General features: G+C 48.3%; 1 protein-coding gene across 2 annotated transcripts in view; it reads right to left on the bottom strand.

Annotated features, from left to right (window-relative positions):
• SVIL (supervillin) overlaps window positions 1-24,229 on the bottom strand; it is a 209,950-nt gene that overhangs the window by 30,465 nt on the left and 155,256 nt on the right. For both annotated transcript variants that reach the window (XM_069458976.1, XM_069458977.1), the window contains exons 9-17: window positions 23,645-23,679; window positions 23,009-23,070; window positions 22,320-22,459; window positions 18,998-19,241; window positions 17,979-18,555; window positions 16,914-17,130; window positions 12,266-12,395; window positions 8,321-8,368; window positions 790-937 (exon numbers count right to left, since the gene is read on the bottom strand). In XM_069458976.1, coding sequence (XP_069315077.1) covers window positions 790-937; window positions 8,321-8,368; window positions 12,266-12,395; window positions 16,914-17,130; window positions 17,979-18,555; window positions 18,998-19,241; window positions 22,320-22,459; window positions 23,009-23,070; window positions 23,645-23,679 — 1,601 coding nt within the window. The remainder of the gene's footprint in view (window positions 1-789; window positions 938-8,320; window positions 8,369-12,265; window positions 12,396-16,913; window positions 17,131-17,978; window positions 18,556-18,997; window positions 19,242-22,319; window positions 22,460-23,008; window positions 23,071-23,644; window positions 23,680-24,229) is intronic.

The raw sequence follows: 24,229 nt of genomic DNA, 5'->3' as shown, positions 1-24,229 counted from the left end.
ATTGGTGACATGGGGACTCCAGATTCTAACCATTTCCTACACAGTATGAAATAAAAGCCCCGAACACTCCCATGGAGCCTCAAAGCTTTCTGAGACTTCACTGACCATGTGACATGTCAATTTCGTACATCTTTGAATGCGGTCTTCAGATCAGCACTAAGACTCGAGCTGCAGGGAGGAAACTTCAGCAGGGAACTCCCCCTCCCCGGACTGGACACATCTTTTACCATCTATTAACACATATCTGGAAACTGGGCTCTGTAAGCCAGAGAAATCCGGTTGGATGGAAAGGGACCTAGGAATTAACCTAAAAAGGAGAGAAGGTAAACTTCCTTATCGGGAGAGGCTCACTTGGGGGAAGGGGTTGCCAGGTTATGAGAAAATATCAATAGAAATAATTTAAAAGAAATTATGGGAAAAGACCAAGATTTGGTAGCAGATTTGCAATTGCTTTCGAAACCTACCACTGCACTCTATTTCCAGACAGGACAGTTTTGAAACAGGGACAAAGTGAGTTGTATGTGTTACGTTGAAGATGGCACTATTTATGAAGAAAAGATACGCAGTAGGAATAGCTCCCAAAACCTTCCCAAAAAACGTTTCCACGCTGTCCGTAAGTTTAAACATGTAAGAAGACCGCGGCTTGTTTTTCTTAAATTAAGCTGTCACATGCCACCGTCACCTCCACGGTTGAGCGTGCCTACCAGTGTGCATATGCATTCGTGCACACACATACAGAGAGTGCACGTGCATACACACATGCGCACACACACACACGCACACGCTGACCTTTCTTCACCATCCTGCCAGCCACGGTAAACTGGGTGGAGTCGTTGGCTGCGCCCTGGCCTTTGGTCTTCCAAGCTTCCTCCCTCACGGTGATCAGATGCTTCCTCTCCTCAATGGTCATCTGGCTCTCTCGACTTTCTGTGACCCGCTGTTGATGAGACACACAAAACAGAAAACAGGAGAAAGAAATGGTAGACGTGTGAATTTTCGCCTGCAGCATTCATCCGTGAAAAAAGCACGCAAACCAAGAGGAGTCATACGTTGTCCAAAGATGCCCAAAAATGTTCTCTTTGAAATGGGTCTGGCCTCCTCCTTTCCAGGCCATTAACAATACTGAGACTTTGGGCTGAAACCTTTGTCCTCTCACTCACACGTTCGGGACACTGCAAAACCGAAATGATGCCTAGAAACACAAACGATTAAACAGAGACGGTCTCCGTGCCCTGCACTCTACAGGGACTTGGAGTGGCTCGGTCCTGCCCAGCGAGTTAGACTCAGTGAACTGGGAGACTGTCATCCGCCTATGCTCACAAAGGACGAGATCAATCCAGGAAACGTTCTCCACGTGAGCCCACGAGGCTCACAGGCAGCGGCAGGCAGCAGCGCCGACGGGGCAGGGTGTCCCGCAAGGCGTCCTGGGGGCCGGCACGCCGTTCCCTGCCGCAGTGACGCCCCAGGGGCAGTCACACAACCAGCTCAGCCCACGGAGTGACTTTGAGCCATGAGATAGCTGATGTGGAGGACGAATTACGCTGCGGACGTCATCTACATGTCCAGTGACATTAACAATGCTTTCAAAAGTCTCTAACTGGGTCCTGGAGACACCTGCCTCCACACCTTCCAAGCCATTTGGTGATGTTCCTTTGGACTACGGTTGGGTCACATGCCTTGGGGTGGCAGAAGGCAAAGGGGGAGAAGCGAGAGGGGACGCAGGGGACCAGGAAAGGAGGAGGAGCGTGGGGTGGGCCGGGGCAGGGTGACGGGGCTGGGGTGGAGGGAAGGAGGCGGAGGACGGGGCTCCAGGCTCTCAGGGCGGGTTGGGAGGCAGGGGTGAGGTGGGGGAGGGGGCGGAATGTGGATTGACAGTAGAGGGTGACACGCGGTGGGAGGTCCTCAAATGCTGGTAGGACAGCCTTTGCTCTCCCTCCGCATTCAGGTCACCTCTCCTTGTACCACAGAGCCCTGTCTGCGGGGGCAGGGGGGGGCTTAGGGCAGGGCGGGCAGCGGGGAGAGGCCCAGGCGCTGCGGGGCTGCAGCTGGGGACGAAGAGCGGAAGGAACTTCCCCGCTGGCCCTGGAAGTGCCCCACGGCCGCGGCGGGCCAGGGCCTCCCGGGCTGGCCCTTTGCTTTCGCCCGAGTCTCCTCTTGGACCGAGGAACGCCATTTCTGCCAGCGCGCCTGCTCCCCGCCACCACCCCGCACTGTTCGACTACCCTGTCAGCTCCCCCAGCTCCTCTCCCTGCACAGGGCGCTTTCCTTGGACGAGAAGTCACCGCAGACCGAAGTGGCCCGAAGGCCCTCCACTGTCACTAGGGGAGGACCAGGACAGCCCCAAGGCAAACACATCCTGGTGGCTTGGGGACTCTTCCTCCACAACCTGCCCTGCCATTAGGGAAAATTAGCTTCCCTTAAAGGACCAACAGGAAGGGACCAAAGTTTTAAATTTTATCAAAATAAAAAGGTACAATTTTTGTTTTTAAACTCTTCTTCCTTAACATTCCCAATCATGATTTGGTGGGATGCCCTGAATTTCGAGTAACTTTCTGAATCACATTCCCTTATAAAATTAAACTAGGAGGTCGGCTCACCAAAAAGACTTCATCAAAATTCAAGAAAGAAAATTTAAGTTTTCCTTGAAAATGAAGTTTCAGGAGTGAATTTTAATCAAACCAATGCAGAACTTGGCTTAAAATGCTTCCAAGAGATGTACAAAGTGCCAAGAAAGTTGGCTTCCCCAAGGGAAGTGAACTCACTAAGCCACCTCCCAAGTCCAGGGTGGGGTAGCGGGTGTGGTGGGTGATTCAGGAAAATAGCATCCTCGAATCAACCATTTCCTTCCCCAAAGCACTCGGGTTTCCAGAGGGCTCCTCTTTGCACGTGAGGGTATGGGACGGGATGATACAACCATTTCAGGATTTAAACCTTTATTCACTTGCCAAGTCTAGGTCACGAAGGATTTTTTTTTACTCCATTCTAAATGATAATATTAAACATAAAAACTTTTGTTTCTCTAGAAGTTTCTACTTAACTTTGCTACTTAGTGGGGTTTAGGGACCCCTAATTCCTGCTCTCTGGCTTTCCACAGCTCTACCAGGGTGTAAGGAACACACAGTTTGTGTATTCTCTGAAGAATCTAATAAAATTCATCGCAAGTCACTATTGTATTTTAGAACTCAAAATGTGAAAACAAATGGATATCTTTGTCTATTTTTATTATTAGCTTAAAACTTTATTATTGTCTTGTTTTTCCCCTTCTAAGTTTTCCTTTCCTCATTTAGAGAAGGACATAACGTGGATGGTACCAAGTGTCGTGCCACTTCCTGGTTTAGCTGACAGGTGTTTGGGATTGACTGGAATAGTGAGAGAGCCGGGCAGAACCGGAGCCGCAGCTCTCGGCTGCCCGACATTCTTCCCAACACAGATCCCATGAACGTGGGGGGAGGCGGAGAGCGAGGGGGGAGCAAGAACTGAGTGTGGATTGGAGGGTAGCGAAATAGTTGGGAAGACAGGAGGGTCTTCTCTCTGGGACGGACAGAGACTTGGCAAGACACAACTTAAAACTACACAAAGGGTCGGTTAGCAAGAATATGTCCAGGTTACGCCACGTTGCTGATGCGAACTCCTCTCTCTGCATCCCAGCTGGGAAACCACAGCCAGTCCTGCTTAACGCTTCTCACACAGGGATGTGATCCAGCAAGAGCAGAGCTAACGTGTATTATCAGCATGAGGGCAGAGTTAAGGGAAAAACTCTTCTATAACTGGAGAGCTTCATGGAAAGAAAATGTTGTCATCTGGCTTTTAAATATTTATCTTATTCACATCTAGTTGAACCATAAAGGAAGAAATTATAAGAGCACATGTGAAGTAATAGAAATGAGATCAAGTGATAAAGTAGTACTTCTTAGTTTTCAAAAATGCTGGCATCACTTAGAATTCTGCGAACTGTTAAAGAAATTTAGCTTTGCCCCTTCCTTAGGAGAGATTTCAGGCCCTCGTCGCGGCATGCAGCCTCGAGTGGCCTGAACAAAAGATGAGGACAAGATCACAGGTCTAGGCTCAGACCTCAAAGTGACTGTGATCCAGTCTTGTTAGCACCTACAGCTCCTAAGATGAAAGGAGGGAAATAAAGTGAAATCTTTTTCTGGCACCGCCCTGAGGCATTCAAGGAAGAAGAGAACTGTGTTGAAGCCTGATCCCGAGACAAATGGCTCATTGAGACAGAGCCTGTGTGCTGTTTAAATGCTCCACTTTCTTCGCTGAACCTTTGTTTAATTGAACATGAGACGCCAGCACTGCTAGAGGAAAGGAGTGAGCTGACCTCTGGGCATGCTGATGACCTCGTGTGGCGTAACTGGGAGATACACTATTTACGTGCAGCGGGGAAAACTGTGACGGAGTAAAAATATAGAATTTTTTTTGAAATTTTAATTTTGAAGTGATAAAACATACATTAACTTTGGCAAAAGTTATTTTTCTTTAAACTTAAAAGTATGGGAAGAGATATTCCGTGTTCATGGATAGGAAGACTCAATTTTGTCAAGATGTCAGTTCTTTTCAACTGGATCTATAAATCCAGTGCAATCCCAATCAAAATTCCAAGAAGATATTTTGTAGATATTGACAAACTGATCCTAAAGTTTATGTGGAGCGACAAAAGACCTAGAATAGCCTAAACAATATTGAAGGGGAAGAACAAAGCTGGAGGGTTGACACTAGCCAACTTCTAGACCTACCATAAAGCTACAGTAATCAAGTCAGGGTGGCACTAGTGAAAGAACAGAAAAATTGATCAATGGAACAGAATAGAGAGTCCAGAAATAGACCCACATAAATATAGTGGGTCTTTGACAAAGGAGGAAAGGCTGTATAATGGAGAAAAGACAGTATTTTCAACAAATGGTGCTGTACACATGCATGAAAAAAGAAAAAGAATCTAGACAAAATCTTACACCATTCACAAAAATTAACTCAAAATGGTTCACAAAGACCTAAATGTAAAATGCAAAACTATAAAACTCCTAGAAGATAACATAGGAGAAAACCTAGATAAGCTTGGGTTTGGTGATTAGTTTTTAGATATAACACCAAAGGCAAGATCCGTGAAAGAAATAATTGATCAGCTTCACTTCACTGAAGTTAAAAACTTCTGCTCTGTGAAAGACACTGTCAAAAGAATGAGAAAACAAACCACAGACCGGGAGAAAATATTTGCAAAAGACATATCTGATAAAGGACCGTTACTTAAAATATTCAAAGAACTCTTAGAGCTCAACAATAAGAAAACAAAGGACCAGATAACAAATGAGCACAACATCCGGAAAGACACTTCACCAAGATACATGGATGGAAAATAAGTGCATGAAAATATGCTCAACATTATATTTGCAAATCCCATCATTAGGGGTTTGCAAATTAAAACAAAACACCACTGCACATGTATTAGAATGCACAAATGCCAACACTGACCACACCAAACGCCGGCGAGGATGCGGAGCAACAGGCACCCTCATTCGCTGTTGCTGGGAGTGCAGAACAGCACAGCCACTCTGGAAGACGGTTTGGAGGATTCTTACAAAACTAAACATACTCTAACCATGCAGTCCAGCAATCATACTCCTTGACACTCAAGTGAGTTGAAAACTTAAGTCCAAACAAAAACCTGCACGTGGATGTTCATAGCAGCTCTACTCACAACTGCCCAAACCAGGCAATCACGACATCCTTCAGGCGGTGAGAGGATAAATAAACTACGGCACATCTAGATAATGGAATATTATTCAGCACTAAAAGGAAAGAAGCTAACAAGCTATGAAAAGACCTAGAGGAACTTTAAATGCATGTCGCTACGTGAAAGAAGCCAATCTGAAAAGGCTATATCCTGTTTGATTCCAACTCCACGACATTCTGGAAAAGGTGACACCATGGAGACAGTGGAAAGTCAGAGGTTGCCAAGGCCGGGGCAGGGGGAGAGCGGCACAGGGGGAGCACAGGGGACTTCAGGGCCGGGAAACTATTCTGTACGATATTCTAACGGTGGATCCGTGTCCTGCGTTTGTCAAAACCAAGAGAGTGGACGGCACCAAGAGTGAACCTTGACGTAAGCCACAGTTTGGCGGATGTGTCGACGTCGGTCCATCGGTTGTAACAACTGTCCTGCCCTGGCGGGGATGTCACTGTGGGGGCCCTGTGGGGCGGGGCAGGGCTTTACAGAAACTTCGTACTTTCTGCTCAATTTGGCTGTGGACCTGAAACTGCTCTAAAAAAATAAGATAAAATAAATATGTAGCTGTTCCTTGGCAGCTGGGAGGGACTGGTTCCCGGACGCCCCACCACCCCCCGCCGACGCTCAAGTCCTCGACCTACAACGGGGTGGCGTCTGCATGTAACCCACGCACATCCTCCGCACACGGGAATCGTCTCTTTATTGCCTGTACTGCCTGATACAATGTAAGCACTAAGTAAATAGTTTATGCTGTATTGGTTTTTAATTTATATTATTTCTATTGTCATCTTTTAATTGTTTGGGTTTTATTTTTTTCAAGTGATTTTTGATCCCCAGTTGGTTGAATCCTCCCTGGGATGCAGAACTGGCAGATATGAAGGGCTGACTGAATACACTTAAAGACTCCAATAATATATCTTTTCCTTTCAAACTTAATGTTAGCTATTTAAAAGAAGCAGCAACTCATTTCCCCATTCGTGATGGACAGCAAGTTTGCTTCAGATTTCAGCCTCTTTCCTGGGGTGGACGTGGCTGGCGTGTGTGGCCTGGGCTCTCACAACCAGCGCGTCTAACGTCTGGGGACAGGAACCTAGGACAGCAGCGGAAGTGGCGGGGACTTGCCACCCTGGAGGAGGCGGGATGGAGACAGGAGGATGCCAGACACCCGTCAGCTTCCTGTGTGAAACCCTGCGCCTCTCCCGCCACGATGCCTCGTCCTAAAGGAACAGACGCCAGCTGATGAGGGGACGGAGGCCCTGAGAGGGAAGTGACTGGTGAGGTCCCCCACGGAGGGAGAGGAGAACCTGCGAGTCATGGAAAAGTGGATGCAGCCACTTGGCAGGGATATTTTTGACACCACGAACAGTCCAAGGGGAATGAAAACACTGTTAACCTTTCTGCTCTAGAAATGATCCCACCTCATTCACCCACAGTCTCAGCCCCGGCCAGGTCGCCCTCTGGGGTGGGCTTCAGCTGGGGGGCAGTGAGGATGGGGCAGGGGGCAGGGGACCGTGGTGTCTCATTTTAATGGGGCCATTGGGACCGGCTCACGTCGGACGGCCTTCGCTGGAACAAAGGCACTCTGGTGCGTTTCTCAGGCTCCTGGCAGGACCTAGGACGTAAAGCTGGGACACTGAACAGGGAAACAAGTTCATGACTATGAGGTGACTGAGCACCATCAGGTCTGCCTGGAAGTCTGCGCCAGGGACGCAGTGTGTGCGACTGGCCCTAAATCCATGAAGATCTGATTAAATACACACACTCACACACACTCTCTTACAGACACACACACTCTTACACACACATGCACACTCTTACACACACATGCACACTCTTATACATGCACACCAGACACACAATCACCAGACACACCCTCACTCTCTCCCCGTCTCCCAGTGACACACAGCGAAGGAGTTACTTCCCCAAACGACAGAGAAGCTCTTCCCTACGGCACAGAAATTGCAATGAGGCTCACTAGGCATTTCCTCACCTGATTAACAGACACAAAAGACAGGTGTTTATGGGCAGCAGGTATAGCAGGAGAATAAGTAGAAGCATATACAGGTTCCTAAAGAGCAAAGCAAGAGGATTAAAGGTGAAAAGAGAAGGTTTATCCGAGCGGGCCAGGGTGGGGTTGGGGGGCAGAGGAGAGACAAAACCATGATTTTTCTAACAGGATGTTAATCGGACTCATTGCAATTTCAGTTCTCTTTTCAAGAAAGTTTTTCCTTGAATGCTAATGCTAAAATAAATCCATGCAAGCACAGTAAATATCGCTGTGTCAGTTTTACGCAATCATTAAATGAGTTATTATAATTTATATAAGATAGTTGGTTACAGAGAGTGGAACCGTGACTTCATTGACAGTTTTAAATATTTTAACATAAATTACCATCTTCTTTAAAGCATTTTAATTACATGATTAAAAAATAATTTAAGGACACAGGATCAGCTCTCCATCCTGGATAAAGGCTGTACCTTGCGCAGAAATAAGAAAACGCAAACCCAGCAGGGAGTGCACACGAGGGAGGCTCACGGGAGGCGTGGCTCTGGCTACAACCTAGAGGACTATGTTAGAGTCAGGCTTACCCAAAGCAGATTAGAAATGGCATTATCATCTGAAAATCCTCCTTCTTCCTACAGGTTAAAACAAACAGGAAACATTGCAGAATATCGGAAGAGAAGAGCCTCACCATCATTTTCGAGCAGGTTGTGCCTGGGTCCCGTTACACGCATGCACATGCTCGCACACGGCGTGGCACACGCGTCAAGCCACCTCCTCCCCCGCAGCAGGATGACGACCTGTGATTTCGGGGCCACACGGTCAGCCTTTCCCTCCCTCCCAACCTCACTCTCTAAAGTGACTTCATTCTCCTGGATTGCGGTTGGAATTTCCCTTTTGGCGACAATTAGAACAAGAATGTGGCGGATTTACCTTCCCCGAATTTTCTGGGGATGACACAGATCTCAGTGGACTCACTGACGCGCCGTAGGATATCACATCCCCGTCTGGAGCTCAGAAATACAAGGGCTTTCATGGCAACTCTATAAAGGATTCTGATTTCCTGGAAAAAGTCTGAGCCACCGAATAATCATCTCCACAAAAACCTGGGAGTCACCACGTATGTGCCCACGTAGAACAGGCCCAAATGGGGCTGGGGTTAAAAGAATTATTCGGTGAGAACAAACATGGAATTGCAATTTAGCTGTGGCGGAGACTCCGGCCAAGCCACTTCCTTGCCTTTGCTTCTCTGCATTTCTCCTGCCAGCCTGTCTCTGCCGAGCGAGCTGCTCTGGGGGACAGGGACCCGGGTCGCGCTGTGGCCGGGCCATGCCTGCCAGGCGAGCGGCTGTGCCGCCCTCGGAGGTAAGGACGTCCGTTAGGAGAAGCAGCTGTGTTCGAGTCCGGTCAGCACTGACCTAGACTAAACCCACACGGCAGAAAGATGAGAAAGGGGGCGGGCTGGGGGGAGAGAGAGAAAGTGCTGGAACGATTTTGCGTAGGAAGGGCAGAGCCGGCCAGGTAACTAATTAGTCCTCCTGAGCCCCAAATCGTCAATCCTCCTGGTATTTAGGGGATACGATTGGACGGAGGGAACTGCCCCCCAGTGTCCACTCCCAGAGACTTACCGTTTAGCACAAAGCAGGAAACTCTAGCTTAGGTTCCCCCCACCTATTCCCGGCCGAGGGGACCTCGCCGTGGGGACCCCAGGGCGGCTGCTGCTCGGGGCACCCACACTGTTTTCTCTGGGACCAACCCTTGGACAGAATCAAAACAATTACAGACTTTCAAGGCATCCTTTTACTTTTTTTTTTTTTTTTAACGTGACTAGAAAATTTAAAAATTACTTAAGGGGCTGAGGTTATATTGTTACCGGGCAGAGCTGACTTCCACGCTGCGTGGACTTTCCCGGGGCCATGGAAGGGAGCGGCAGGGACCCTCCAGAGCTCCTGCCTCTCCTGCGTTTCCACGGGCTGCGACTCCCGGGCCCAGGCTCACCGCACACGACAGGAACTTAGAAACCGTGAAGCGATGAACTGACCATAAAGCCAGCTCCCTTCCGCCCTTGCTGGTAAAGATGGAAAGTTCCAGCACCTGCTGTCCCGGGCACCTCCCTTCAGCAAGCGAGAGCAGCCCCGTGCAGCGAGCTCCCGCCTGCAGGCACCGCGTGCCCCAGGCGCCTTCTCCACGGCCGCAAGCGGACACCCAGCAAGCAGTGGTGACGTGTCAAGCGCTCCTCGGCTGCTCGGGGACCGCCTGGAGACAGAGCAGGCTCAAGGCACCTCACCTACCACATCTGAGCACAGCAAAGGGCCACTGAGGTGCACGGCCAGCCCTCGGCCCTCAGAAAGGCATGGACCACGGGGTTGTCCGAGGCCATCTGGAACCACCTGCCCTCAACAGAACTTGAGATTTCCCAATGTCATTACAAAGGCTCAAAATAGATCGGCTTATTTTAACTTCAAAGAGCTTATTGTCTCAGGCCAAAGTGAACCAGGCCACTGAGGAGGAGGAGGAATCGTGAGCTCGCTGTCGCTGCAGCATCAGCCGCAAGCCGCATCTGTGACCCCAGAGGCAGCACTTCACACTCAAGCCCAAATCGTGCTTAGAGCCCCAGTGCTTTGGGTTGCTGGGTTTCTACCCCAAGGGTACCTGCAGTAATCGGGCATCTCTTGCCTTCTAAAAATCTTAGTCTGTTGGGCATGGTGGCTCACACCAGTAATTGCAGCACTTTGGGAGGCTGAGGTGGAAGGATCGCTTGAGCCCAGGAGTTTGAGATCAGCCTGGGCAACATAGCAAGACCCCATCTCTACAAAAAATAAAAAACTTAGTGGGCATGGCACTTATAGTCTCAGGAGCTACTTGGGAGGATCACTGAAGCCCAGGAGTTGGAGGCTGTAGTGAGCTATGATCGCACCACTGTACTCCAGCCTGGGCGACAGAGCGAGACCCTGTCTCAACGCCCTGTCTCAACAGACAAACAAAGAAACACAAATCTTAGCCCATGTGCTCAGGAAGTTCAGATCTCATCCCCTACTCAAAGCCTTCCGGTTTTTACTGCCTAAGATCATCCCTCACTTTCCTAAGTGGGTCGTGCACCTGTTTCACCATTTACGAGGAATACAGATTCCTTTCTTTGTGATTTTTGGCTTCATTTTAGTTTCCACCTGGCTCCAAGGGACTTCTAGCTCCTGAAGGGCCAGGGAGTCTTCCTACCTTCCAAAATGACCAACAAGATGTCCAGCACTGTGTGGCGCCATGACATATTAGTTGACAGTTATTGCTAATGAGGTGTGTGTTAAAGTTACATTTGAACCAACGATTTCAATATTCTTTTGAATAAAATTTGTGGGCAATGGGGATAGGTTATTTGAGGGACCCAGTTTTCTTTCACTTCGGGATCTCATTCTTGACATCTAAATTTCACATGGTGTGTGAAAAAAGTATGCACCAATGTATACTTTTAAAATATCCATTATATCTGAGAACTTTACAAATGGCTGAGGATTAAATGTCTTCAGTTATTATCTTTAACACCATGTATGTCTCAAAAAAGAGAATTCAAATTGCTTCTCCAATGTAACCTACGAAGATACAGAGGCATCATATAAAATAGTGCAGGAAATCCTGACCACAGTTCTGTGCACACAGCTCGTTTCTATTTAAGCTTCCTAATGAATAAAGGTCACATTCATAATTTCTCTCTTCCACAGATGCTTAACTTATTTAGCACTAGACGGGGTCCAGGCAATTGTCCAATTGGAAGCATTTTGTTCTTTTCTATTTGAAGACTTTTGATCTAGAAATTGGCCAGTGAGTGTGTCATCAGTCTATCATTTTACCCCCAGCCAGAGTGTGAGTTTGCAAATTGTTAGGCCCCTGAGCAGGTAAGTCACCATCAGCTTTAACAGTGTGCACTACCTGGTCAAAATCACATCATTACATTTGTCGTTTAACAACTCATCAATACTTCAGCATATGAAATGCTTGCTAGTATAGACACCATGCGCTGCTTAACTTCATTTAAACTTACAGCATACGTTGCTGTGCATTCTCAATAAAAGGCAAACTTCCTCATGAAACATGCTTAAAATTGTGGTACTCATGGGCCACAATTATGTCCTTATTTTGTATATTTACATTTATAACTCTCCAAGTAGGAAATTTAGGTCCATATTTTATATGCAAATTATAAGCTGTTAGCGGTAAATTAAATTTTTTCATTATAAAGGCCTTAATAACGTGCTAAAGCCAGGCTTCATTTAGGTTTTAAACTGAAGACAAAGCGCACGTTTCAAAATCTGGGCACTAGCAGTATGTGCGCGAGGCTGACCCCCGTCCGACAGCAGCTCGGGACCTGACCCTGGGACCAACTGCAGCGGCTGTGTGGACAGCCTGTCCGTGTGCGCCGCGGGCAAGAATGCACAGCGCTTCGCCGAGCAGGGGTTAGTCAATCACACATGCTCGTCTCCCGGACGCACTCGCAAGCGTGAGTTAGTGCCAGTGCTTTTTCCTGAGGGGGAGAACGTTACCTTCTTGGTGAGCGGCTGCCCCGCTTCTTGGATGTGCAGGCTGGTGGTGGCGGGCGCCTTGCCACCCTCCTGCTTCCTGCTGAGCCTGTTCCTCCAGTCCTCCTCTCCACTCTTCTTCAGCAGCGCCAGTCTAGGAGGAAACACGCAGCCAAGAGGAGTTCAGCACCGGACTCTCGCTTGCAACGCAACCGTAATTTAGGGGCCTGGGAAGTCTTTGGCCAATAAATGACCACAGGGACCTCATTTTAACTTCTGGAATTTCATTTATTCTGAAGACAACATGTTTGGAAAATAATACAGTCCCTTTTCTAAGGTGGCCCCGAAGATTTGACAGCTGATTGAAACCCAAAGCTGGAGTCTGAGCTGCCAGATAAAACAGGCACCATCATTCCAGAAAGGGACAGCTGTTTTTTTTGTGCCCTTGGGCTGGGAGCAAGGAAGTGACAAAGGTAACTGCCCCAGAGAACAATGTCTTCTAGCGACCCCTTCTGGTCACTTGGGGAAATAGCACTGAAGGATAAGGCCGTGTAGTAGTTATTTGCAGAAAATATTGAGGAAATGGGAGTAAAAACATAAAGCTACAAAGCACTTACAATCTCTTAATATCATCTCTTTCAATTAAGGGTAAAATTTGATGCTTATGACTGTTTCTCTTCCTGTGATCTTAGCCCTGCTGTTTTCCTAGGTGAACTTGGTCTTTACAACCTGCCTCCTTAAGACAGAAACTATTTTCTACAAACCTATTTTTAAAAAATCATTACTTCAGCTTTCCTCAAGGGAAAGATAGATATACATATATATATATATATATATATATATATATGGAGAGAGAGAGAGAGAATCTAATTAAGGAGATTGCTGCCTAACCTACTTTAGTTCATCCACGGCGTGACTTGATATAAAGTTGCTTGGATATTATGATGCGTGAAAGGTTGTTTTTTATGAGGCTGTTTCAGCTAAATGTAGTATAATGAATGAGAAAGTCTCAGGCATTTAAGTTGGACAAACAAACATGGGAGAGATAAAAGGCAAAACAAGTGGTGATCATTAAACTCACTTGAGCTGAGGCTCAAATGACTGAAAGATGAGGGAAAAGAGATTAGACCCCATTCGCTTTGTGTTGGATCTGATGGACCCGGGTCTCGCCAACATTGCTGATAATTCGTAAACGTGTGTTTTTCAGCACCACGTTAGCTCTGGTCACAGTTTGGCCATGAACTTCACCCAAGTACCTTGGTACTTATTTGTCATATCAGGAGCTGGACCAGATGCTCTCTAAGGGCCCTTCCTCTGAGTTTCCTTATTCCATTAAATACGTGATTGGAGAGGGGATGAAATATACCATATGGTAAAAGTTTTGTTAAGAAAATAAATTTGATCGTATTTAATCAAGAATCCATTTACATCTACAAATTTGTACATAATCATACCGTGTGCTTGTCTATTCATTCAGTCAAAGACTGGAAAGGAAGCCATGAATAAAGGGACTCGCCAAGGGAGGCGGGAGCTCTGGACTCTGGACCCAGCCCCTTCCCCAGTCTCTTTCTTCCCTCCCTTCCTTCCTACCCTCTTTCTGCCACGTGGCGGAAGAAAGAATCTCAAGTGCTGGCAGACCCCATGTGGCTCAAGGTCCTACTTCGTCCTAAATTCTATAATTCTGCGATGTTTAACAGCACTCTGCATGTGGCAATGTGTACGCAAACACAAAATCTAAATTCCTTTCAGTACTTCACTCGGCAGCATTTCCTGCTGTAAAATGACTAAGAGCCAGCTTTTTCCCAATTATCTTGAATGAGTCAGTTTTATTCTAATAAGAGAAAGGAATCTGACAAAATCGAATCATTGAAGGAAATAATTAGGATTTGCATGCTGCACTAGAGCTACCAAATGTTTGAAGGCATCAATAAATGAGACTGTCCATGTTGGTACTTTAATATCCAAATGAAGAAGAACTTCCAGTCTCGTCTCACTGATATTCGCCTTGCAAACAGGCCTCCGAACCAGCTTCTGTCTCTTCCTTCGTCTCTACAACCACCACAGACCAGCAGCTCCTCACCTTGACCCTCCACCTTGTTAAGGCAATTGGATTCCAAATGATTTGAGAGAATTTAAAAAAAAATCAAATTCACCCTCATGATTTATTACAAATAACGAGCTACAGTCTTTGCAGATCTTCTCAAAGAGAAGCTCCCGAAGTCTGAAGCAAGGACAGCATCAGCTAAATAACTGGATGGGTCCCTGGTGGCTGCTTTGAGGAATCCAGAACTGACTTAGAGCAAAACAAACGGTGGGATCTGGAATCACGCACAGTCCTCCTTCCAGCCTGCAGGTCTGCACAGCAACCTCTAAGGAACTGGCCATCGTCACCCCCACTCTGACAGACAAGGGACATGGGCACACACAGGGCAAAGGTGTCGTTGACTGAGGTCACACTGCACGTTGGGGGCGGAGAGAAGCGCGTGTGGCCCCTGCCTCCCGGTGCACGGCCCGCTCCACTGCCTGAGTATTCAGCTGACCGGGCACGCTCCTGTCCCGCTGCCTCAGGAATAGCACGGTTGTCGGGCTTCCTCATGTCCCCCACCCCAGGGGCTGCCTTCAAAGAACCCCTCCATTCCGCAACCCTGAAATTTTGCTTCTGGGTGTGTTGGCAGAGTCCTCACTCAGGACTTCCAAAGACTACAGAGTAACCAGAATAACATGGAAGAAACTGCTTCGACTGAGCCCACATGGTCCTTGCACCCAGCCCCAGCTCATGGAGTGCAAACGATGAATGACTGTAAAATAACACACACCGAAACTTACACGGGTTATTCCTGTCCCATTAGGTTTCCTGCCTGGTGTTCCAGACGCTAAGGAAAGCAGGAGACCTTTCCCAATGCGACCCCACGGCCCTCCAGCTCACCGCAGACCACCGTGCTCTGGGAGGGTCGAGCCCGCTGAACGTCTGGCCCTACCCAGGGCCCAAACTCTGGCCTGTGCGATTCAAACAACTGTCGGCGCTTTCAACATCTGCCAAGCCCAAGCGCTATTTGTAGGGCTGCGGTGCTGGGAGCCTGGGCATCTGCTCTGTCTGAGGCTGCGAACCCAGGGCCTGGCACGTTCCCTGTTCACTCGAGGCCTGGCCTGGGGCCACCGGGGCACGTGCTTGCCAGGCCACCCGGGAAATGTCTCCACCTCTTGCCACCACTTGGACCAGACTGGCCGGAAATTCTGCCCTGCGAGCCCTGCTTGCTGACAACAAGGACTTCAGGCCCATAGCAGTCAGCACTGGGTCAAATACGGGACAGGCCAACCAAGTGCCCCTAATATTAAATAAAGTGGTTTAAGTGTTTTTGTTTTTTTTTCCCCTCTCTCTCTTTAGAAACCTTCCCTCGTTTCAGAGACTCACAGGCACCCCGCGGATTTCGGACGGGGCTGAGCAGCGGTGAGGAGGGCTCATCCCAGATCTTGGTCCTGCTGGTTTGCAGGCTGGCGGGTGAAGGAGGTGACTGGTAAGTGGGGGGCGAATCACAGATCAGAAAAGCGGGGAGCGAAGGGGAAGCCGGGCTCCGTCCCTACTCGCACGCACACCCGGGGCCTCTAGCGGCTGAGATCGCCCAGCTGCAAGGCCGGAGCTGGGGTTTGCTGGGGAAACCTGGATACAGCCCCCCGCTGGGCAGAGCACAGGAGGGGGACGGGAGGGCACCCAGGGACACCAGGGGACGTCAGATGGCCCCTGGAGGGCAGAATCCCACCGGCTGGGGAGAGGCGGGAGGTGGGTTCAGGGAGTCCTACCAAGTCTTACACTCCACTGTGGTTTCATACACGGTCTTAGGCAGTTTGAAATGTATCTGGGAAAATCAGCAGTCAGTGCCTGGCAGAGCAAGGAAACCTGCGCCGTGGAAACGGTTCTGCTGTCATCGCTGGGGAGGGGCCGTGACCTCCCCCCGAGCTTTCCTAGACCACTGCGTCTTTCGCTGCTCAATGCAACTGCAGTGGAGGCTTAACAAGGCAAACACATCCCGAAAATAATTCAGTCCCGATCCTCTGCCTCTGTCCCCTTTAAACATGTCCTTTCAACCCTACACCATTGTTTTGAACGAAATGAGGTTACAGTGTTACCTGATACTCAAATGTAATCTTTCATAGCTATTACCTGGTATAAAATTTCTAACTGGAGTTCAGAAAAGGCAAGCATTTTACTTTCTGGAAAGTAAACAAAACTGGATTCTCACCCCAAATATGTTGCCCTACGTATAAATTTATCTTCCTTCCCTCTGCACGTATTTGACACAAAGCCACACGCGGTCCGTGCGCTCGCGGGTGCATCCGAAAGGGACAGTCAGCATCTCGGCTCCCAGCACAGACAGCCAAGGAACTTAATATGAACTAGGAAGTGGGACAAAGAAGCCAAACAAACGAGGCGAGCGAAAGTCTGCGGCCGTTCGTCTCCTCCTCTGAGTCTGAAACGGCCCTTCCGGCACTGCGGGACCAGAGCGGGGCAGACGCAGTTCACTCCCAAACACTGCGGCGTCCCGGGCTGCGCAGCGGCACTTCCCCTGTGTGGCTCAAGTCGTGATTCCATCTCCCTGCCCATCACCCCATCTGTCCCTAAAAGCAAGTTGTAAGCTCCTCCCCCCTGGAATTTCCAGTGGGCAAATCCTATTACCTTTCTTTAATCGACATGGTTTTGCTGGGCGAGTCCAGGATGCTCTCGCCCGCTGCAGCTTTGATCTCTCCAGCAGCAAACATCGCGCACGGGTTCTTGCAGCCCTTCTGCAGTTGTTCTGGAGAATCCTGCTGCTTCCAGGACATGGGGGCTGCCGTCTGAGCGACTGTCTTCCCAGCACCTGCCCCCTTCTGCTCGGAAGTGGGCTCCCCGAACTCTGCCGCCGGGAAGGAAAGGGGCAACATCAGCACTTGCTCCTCGGGCAAACATCCTTCCAGCTATTCATCCCTCCGCGCTGCAGCGCTCGGGAGTTCAATCCGTGGGCACACAGCAGGTCACCCAGCCCACTGGGATCTACGCGAATCTGCAGCCTGCTATGCTCTGCGGGAAAACCCAACTTCCCAGCCAGTTGCCCCACACAGCAGAACGCTGCGTGACAACTGGTCTGTCTCCTACGTGCAAGACACAGGAAGTCAGCTTTAACTATTCGCTACGTGCAGAATGCTCCCACTTCTCCAAAGTAACACTTCAGCATCTCAAATGTGCCATATTCGCAAACCCAAAGCCCTGTTATAACGTGCACAGTGTCATTTCTGCAGAGGTAGAAAGAGGATTGAAGTCCCCTGCAGTATAGTTGCTGCCTGCAAGTCAGAGTGTGGAAGGAAAGAGTCCGAATCCACACACTAGGTTCAGGTCCTTATTTCCTGCGCTCACCCAGCCCTGGACCTTTTGGGTTATCAACTTTAAAAGGGGCCAAAAGAACCAAGCGGCTCACAAGGCTGTCATGAGTTGATGTGACCAAGTCACCAGAAACCCTTATCGAGACGTGTGAAAGGGCTTCAGGTATTTCTGCTGCTTAAAACTTGATTCCCCCACTGGAAATGCCCGACTCAGGAGGAAGAGAAGTCTGGGGGAGGAGTATAATTCACACTGAACTTTCCACCAATCGTAGTTGTGAACTACCTTTGTAATTTAGTTAAAAGCAATCACAAACACGTGCAACAAGTCAAGCAGAAACTAAAAACCCAGTTGCATTCTAACACTTTAGGAGCAGCAGTAGTTTACCTCTCAGAGAAAACTTCCTTTTTATGACATTCTCCACGTCCACCTTCTCTTCAAAGGGCTGCCTGTCCTTCACGTCCACGCTCCCTTGTGCATTCGCTTTCACAGTGGAAAATCCGTCCAGCTCGTCAGCAAGGTGGGCGCTGGGCGGACGAGCTAGCTCCAGGCTCCCTTTCCTTGGCTCAGCACACCTAGGCTCCCTGTGGCTGTCTCCCTCCCTGACTCTGCTAAAGACGGGGCGGGTGGGCTCCGCCTCCTCCGAGGACCCACACTTCTTCACCCCACTGTCTCCGCCTGCCACAGCTCTCTTGCTTTCTGCCTCTCCAGATTCTCTCAACATCCCTTTGTTTCCACTGTCCTCTACCAAAGGCTGCCAGACTTGTGACTTCAGAATGCTTCTAACCGGAGAGTCTGAACTTTCTAGTGAAGAAGGAAACTTATAGTCGGTGGCACTTGTATTGTCATCAAGAGGGGGCTTCGTCCGAAGGTCCCCGGCATACATCGGAGCGACTGTGGATGCCGCGGTGGACACAGACGTGCTAACGGTGGGTGAGAAAGGAATGAGCTTCCCGCTTTGCACCTGGGAGGGACACAGTGACAAAGCAAAAAGGTGGTTGAAAAACACTGTACAAATCCTGCTTTATGAATTGACATAAACGGGAATACTACATTTGATGCGGTGTCACTGTGCATCATAGCGGAAAAATCATTCCTGGACGTAGTTATGTAACATGTCTCATTAAACAAAATCCGGCTGGGTGAAAGGTAGGTTGTACGTGCTATTTTTTTCTCTCCAAAAGGGGCTCACTCCAGATGACTTCGGTAAGCAAATTAGGCAACAAGAAAAGAGAAGCATGCTTGCCGCGGTTATCTTTCTTAGGAATGACGTTATTACCAAATCACCTGCAGGTGACACGGGCTGCCAGCAGGTCCCCATGATGGGGTCACTACCTAAGAGCCATTGTGCGCTGCCCCCTTGTAAGAACACGCGTGCCGCCCGGAGTCAGCTCGCAGGCACCCACCTGTTCCACCTCGCCCAGTGTGACCGGCTGCGTCTGGTAGCGGGCGTTCATCCTCCGCTGTCTCATGTCTATTCTGTTTCGGGTAGAAATCGCTTTTGAGACCGGCTGGGACAATTTGTTAAACAAGGCCAACTTCTCTGCTAAGCTCAGAGTGGAGGAATCAGGTTCTCCTGGTTCAGCGGAATCGCTGACCTCATTCGTCTGGTCTCTGGCTAAAGCCTTTTGGTGAGCAGATGCCTGTAATCTGAAAGGAATAAAACGTCAGTAACATGAGGAAAACAAATTCGACATGTTAACTGTCTTCAAAGCGTCACTTAGTTTTGCAAGGGGATTATTTTTCCCTACACAGATTTAGGACAGGGGCAGACAGTTTAGTGATTAAACAGGACCGTGACTAGCGGAGCAGGCATAGGACACTAACATCAGTTCTACAGAAAGCAGATTTTTAGTTCTGAATTATTCCTGAAAACTAAATTCCCTATTTGAGAAACCGATGTCCGCTTGGATGTACCTTATGTCACACAGAGAAGTCATATTGCCAGTATCATATTGCCATAAATAGGCTAAAAGTGGTGGTAAGGCATTACCCTATGGCACATTTAGACACCAACTAAAGGTGTGGTTCAGACGGTGGCCTTTTCATTTTAAGTAATTAGGAAACAAAATATTCACCCGCCAATAACAATCTACAACATAGGATTTTGATTTTCACTCGCTCAACACAAATGGTTTAATTTTAAAGATTCTTTCAGTGTAGCATTTTCTCTCCCAGGTTTCCACCAGTTTTCTAAAAGGCACTTAAAGCTGTAATTCCCAGTAACCAGGAAAATGAAGACAATTTCAGGCAATTACGAATCCCTCCAACCTGCAGCTAGGGGAGGAGGAGGGCTTCCAGTCTATGTGGTCCCTGTGAATCTTGAAAGGTTTTCACGGCTACTTCCTGCCACTGGCAAATCCAATTCTCAGATCTAGCAAGAAGTATACTCTGCCTTGACCCCAATGAATCAGCAGTTCACAAGCTGTCCCAGACCAGAGAGCAGCGTCCCAGGTATCTAATGAGGCTGCCGACGAAGTCAACCTGAGCCCCGAGTCCCCCTGGGCTTGGTGCAGCTACCTGGGAGGGGAAGGAGACCTACTTCCCTGGGGACAGCCCTGCCTCTGGGCTGTGCCAGCTTTAGTCCTGCACTGTCATCATAGACACCCTGGTGTTTTGGCCCCTAGCAGTAAAATAAAGGGGATATTTACATGGGTTAAGGACATAATTGTAAACACCACAATTTAAAACATAACACTCAGACATCTACATTCAGACGCAATCAACTGTTATTTTCCCAGCCCCCAAATATACCAGCATTGTCTCCCTATAAATTAGACACAGGGAGGACTGTTTTTTAACACGTGTTTGTGTCTGTATGTGTTTTTTAAAACTGGGTCTTATCAGGATTTCAACATTCCTGTGAACACCCCACTTTTCTCTTCATCTTTGAGAAGTGCCAGTGTTTCAGATGAAGAATGAAAATTTTTTTAGGGATGACCATTATTATGAAAGACAAACAAAACAAATGGGTAAGTGAGTTAGTGTGATGCCAGCTCCGACACACGACGTAAGCGGAGAGACGGAATGTTTTCCATGCAGGCTTACGTGAAGTTATCAGTCTCTTGCACTCTGACAAAACACAATGCCACACATTCCGGGAGCGACTCACTGCACTGACTGGTTCTCAGACAAACGAAAGGCATTCAAGACTTGCAGACGCATCTGCTGTCCGACACCCTGGCCGCGGTGCCGCACGCAGCGACGCTGTCCGGTACCTGGCAGGCTGCACAGTGCTCCTAGCTACAGTGGGACTAGGACATCTCGCCACGACAGGGTGGGCGCCCCCAGAACACGAAGCAGGGATAGGTTCACTTTAAAAGCAATTGCCAAAGAAGAAACATTCATAAGGAGAGAGAAGAAAAGAAGCATTAAGGAACGGCATAGTTTTCAATTCAGGAACGTTAAATCAAAAACTTTAACAAAATTATGTGCTAATTACTTTGGGGGGAAAAAAATCACAAAAGAACTTGCAAAGCAATTACACACTCAGGAGGTCAGAGACAGAGGCCGCCAGAGCAAACGGAGGAGGAGCAAGTGTTGAGCTCAGAAGGAAGCTACTCTGTCTTTAGAATCCATATCCTGGTTTAAAAAAATAATGAAAAAAAGCTAATACTAGCCATCCACAAATCAGTAGATGACGCCTGTGTTTCAGAATGTTGTTCTCAATCTGATTTTTAAAAGACTCAGCGTCTTGTATGATCCATGAGAAGCACATCACGGAAGCTTCCTGGAGCCTCACGGGAGACCCCTTTTCCTTCTGTTCATCGTTCTGCTCCCTGGGGAGTGGCTGCTCATCTTACACTCGCCATTCCGATATACATATTGTTAAAAAACAAACTGGTTTTCTGAGCGTGCCTCATGAATGCAAGAATGTACTTAGCCACAGATACACGGAGATATTGAGGGGGAACCGTCAGACGGTGCAGGCGGCTGGCTTAGCCGCAGGTCCGCAGGGTGGGCTCTGACACACAGGCTTCTTGGGAGGTCGGTGCCCTGAGTAAGATGAGCCCCCTTTTTTTTAAAAAAAAGGAAGGGTGTGTGCTGTGTGTGTGTGTCCAAGTTAGGCACAAAAACAATTTTTACAAAACTAATAAAGATGCTCCCTTGATTGAATCAAGTATCTCCCAGTGAATTAATTGCTCTGGGAAATCAATCTGGGATACACCGGGACATGTTGTTGGAACCCGACTCCCTGCAGTTTGGAAAACTTTCCAATAGCCAATCAGTTTTTTAAAAAATTGTTGGTGATTATTTAAAAGCCATACAAACCCTCATCTTTTTAGAGATACATTCTGAAATATCGACAGATGAAAGGACAGATGTCTGGAGTTTGCTCGGAAGCAGTGCGGGAAGCGAGGGGCGTGAAGGGGACACAGGCAGGGCAAGGCTGGCCGGAAGTGGCCGCTGCGGAAGCCGGGGGCCGCCATACGGATCCAGCTACCGTCATCTTTTACATTTCCCATTGTAAAAGAGAGTTGGAAAAACCAATGTGCACAGACAAAAACGAATTAGACAAAATGCTTCTCACGTCTCTCTGGGAGAGACGGTGGGCGACCCATCCCACTGCACAGCTCAGCCAGACCGCAGTGAACAAGGTCCCCAGATGCCAGCTGCCCTGTGGCTTCTAGCTACACCACCTCCCCCTGTTTCGTTTTTATTTAAAACTCTGTAATGTTTTTAGGAAGACACTACAGCTACGGCCGAGCGATCCTGACAGGGACTCACGTGGCTGCGATGACCACCTCCTCGGTGGTGACGGGCTGGGTGAGCGATCTGTCCTGCAGGCGGCGCAGCCTCTGCTCCACCGCCGCGTTTCTCGAGCGCCGCTTTGGAACACTCTGCTCATCAAAGGATTTTTCCATTTCCTGGGAGCAGGAACATTGTGGAATCCTCATAAGTTCAAGGGAGGGGACTCAGGGTAGTAGAAAGTCCCCAGTCTGCTCTCTCATGGGACCCAAAGGACGGGCTCCGAGGACAGCCGGGTAGCATCGTCAGAAGTGCACACTCAGGCTGTGACAACGGGTGGCCCGAACTGGTCACAGACTGGGAGACCATGGGGGGCAGAACGAGGAGGGCGGTACAGTGCCCAGAGGCGCACGGAGTAGGCTGGAGCCGGGGAGCCTCCCTCTGGGAGGGTTATAATTTCTTTCTTTCTTTTCCTTTCCTTCCCCTGCCCCCTTCCCTCGTTCCCTCTTCCTCCTCTCTCTCTCTCCCTCTCTCTCTCTCCCTCTCTCTCTCTTTCTCTCTTTCATTCTTTTTTGACATGGGAGGTCTCACTATGTTGCCAATGCTGGTCTCAAACTCCTGGCCTCCAGCGATCCTCCCGTCTTGCCCTCCCGAGTAGCTGGATCGCAGGAGCGAGCCACCACGCTGCAGGGCCACCACTTCTGAGCCTGCGCTGCAGCACACCTTACCCTGAAAAGCAGCCTCTTGGCAGCGACACTCAGCTTGGCTCGTTCATCCACCTTTTCTTCATCTGTGAAGAGCCACACACAGAAAACGACATAATCAGCAAATGTAAGTCAAGTCTCCCAGAAGCTTTCCAAGCCCGCCTTGGCGATGCTTTGACTACAAGCACAGATGTGCTATTAACACAGTAAAGGAACAACCGGCCACACTTTCCCTCTGTGGGGGCCCCATTCTTCCTGCTCAGTGGAAAGGTACCAACTCCCATCGCATTCAAGCCCAACTGCCCGGACGGTGATTTCTAGCATAGTTATTCCTCTTATTGAGATTTAAGAATAGATTTTGTGGAGGGACTTTCTCTTGTTTTTAAATAGCAATGGCAACAAGAAAAACCTGCTTCTTGGGTCCAGTTCAGTTGTTTTGATATTGCTCATGCCATGATTCTCTAACTCTTCTCAAGATCTGGGGGAAAGCTCATCTGAAAAGTTCAACTAGGTTTGATTACATTCACAGAAAGAAAACCTGCAGAAAGGAAGGAAGTGATACACTCCCTCACCTTATTCTCTCAAAAAGCCAAAATTCTTCTCCTTTAGATCTAATCTAGATGAGATGACAAAGAAGGAAAAAGGAAAACAGATACTTACCGTCCATAATTGGCATTTCTGAATGTGAAGTACATCTAGGAGAGACATTGGCAAATAATAATGAAAATTAGCTGGTGGGAGTGGAAGATCCAAGTAAAACATCATATTAAGAGTAAGAATAAAAACACAACGAAGCTCTCCTAAGGAACATCCTCCTGGCAGAAGTTCTAGTTGTGAACACACACGCGCGACTGTGACAGGGACCGTGAGCGTGTGGGGACAATCCCAGCCAGGTGCACACCTTGTGGAGAAAACCGGCACCGAGTACAACTTAGCAAACACGACTGGTGGTAAATTTGCAGACAAATCTTACCATTACGATGCAACAGCATATGACAATTAAATATAAAACTCCAATACAACAAGCGGGCAGACATTTATAAAATGAATATCAAATTCCTTAGTTATTTTCACTGTAAAATCTGGTGGATACTTAATTTGGATTCTAATTTAACATGACTGTAAAAAAATTGAAAACATGAAATGAAGAAAAATAATGTTTCTTACTTCTTACCGTCTGGTTGCAATTTAAAATTGTGCAGGTACTGTGATACTGTTGTAAAGGCCGATATTCTTTAAAAATAC

The sequence above is a fragment of the Eulemur rufifrons genome, chromosome 25 (assembly GCF_041146395.1).
Source record: "Eulemur rufifrons isolate Redbay chromosome 25, OSU_ERuf_1, whole genome shotgun sequence".
NCBI classification, from domain to species: Eukaryota; Metazoa; Chordata; class Mammalia; order Primates; family Lemuridae; genus Eulemur; species Eulemur rufifrons.
The sequence above is the reverse complement of the archived record's forward strand: the minus strand, read 5'-3'. Positions and strand labels throughout refer to the sequence as shown.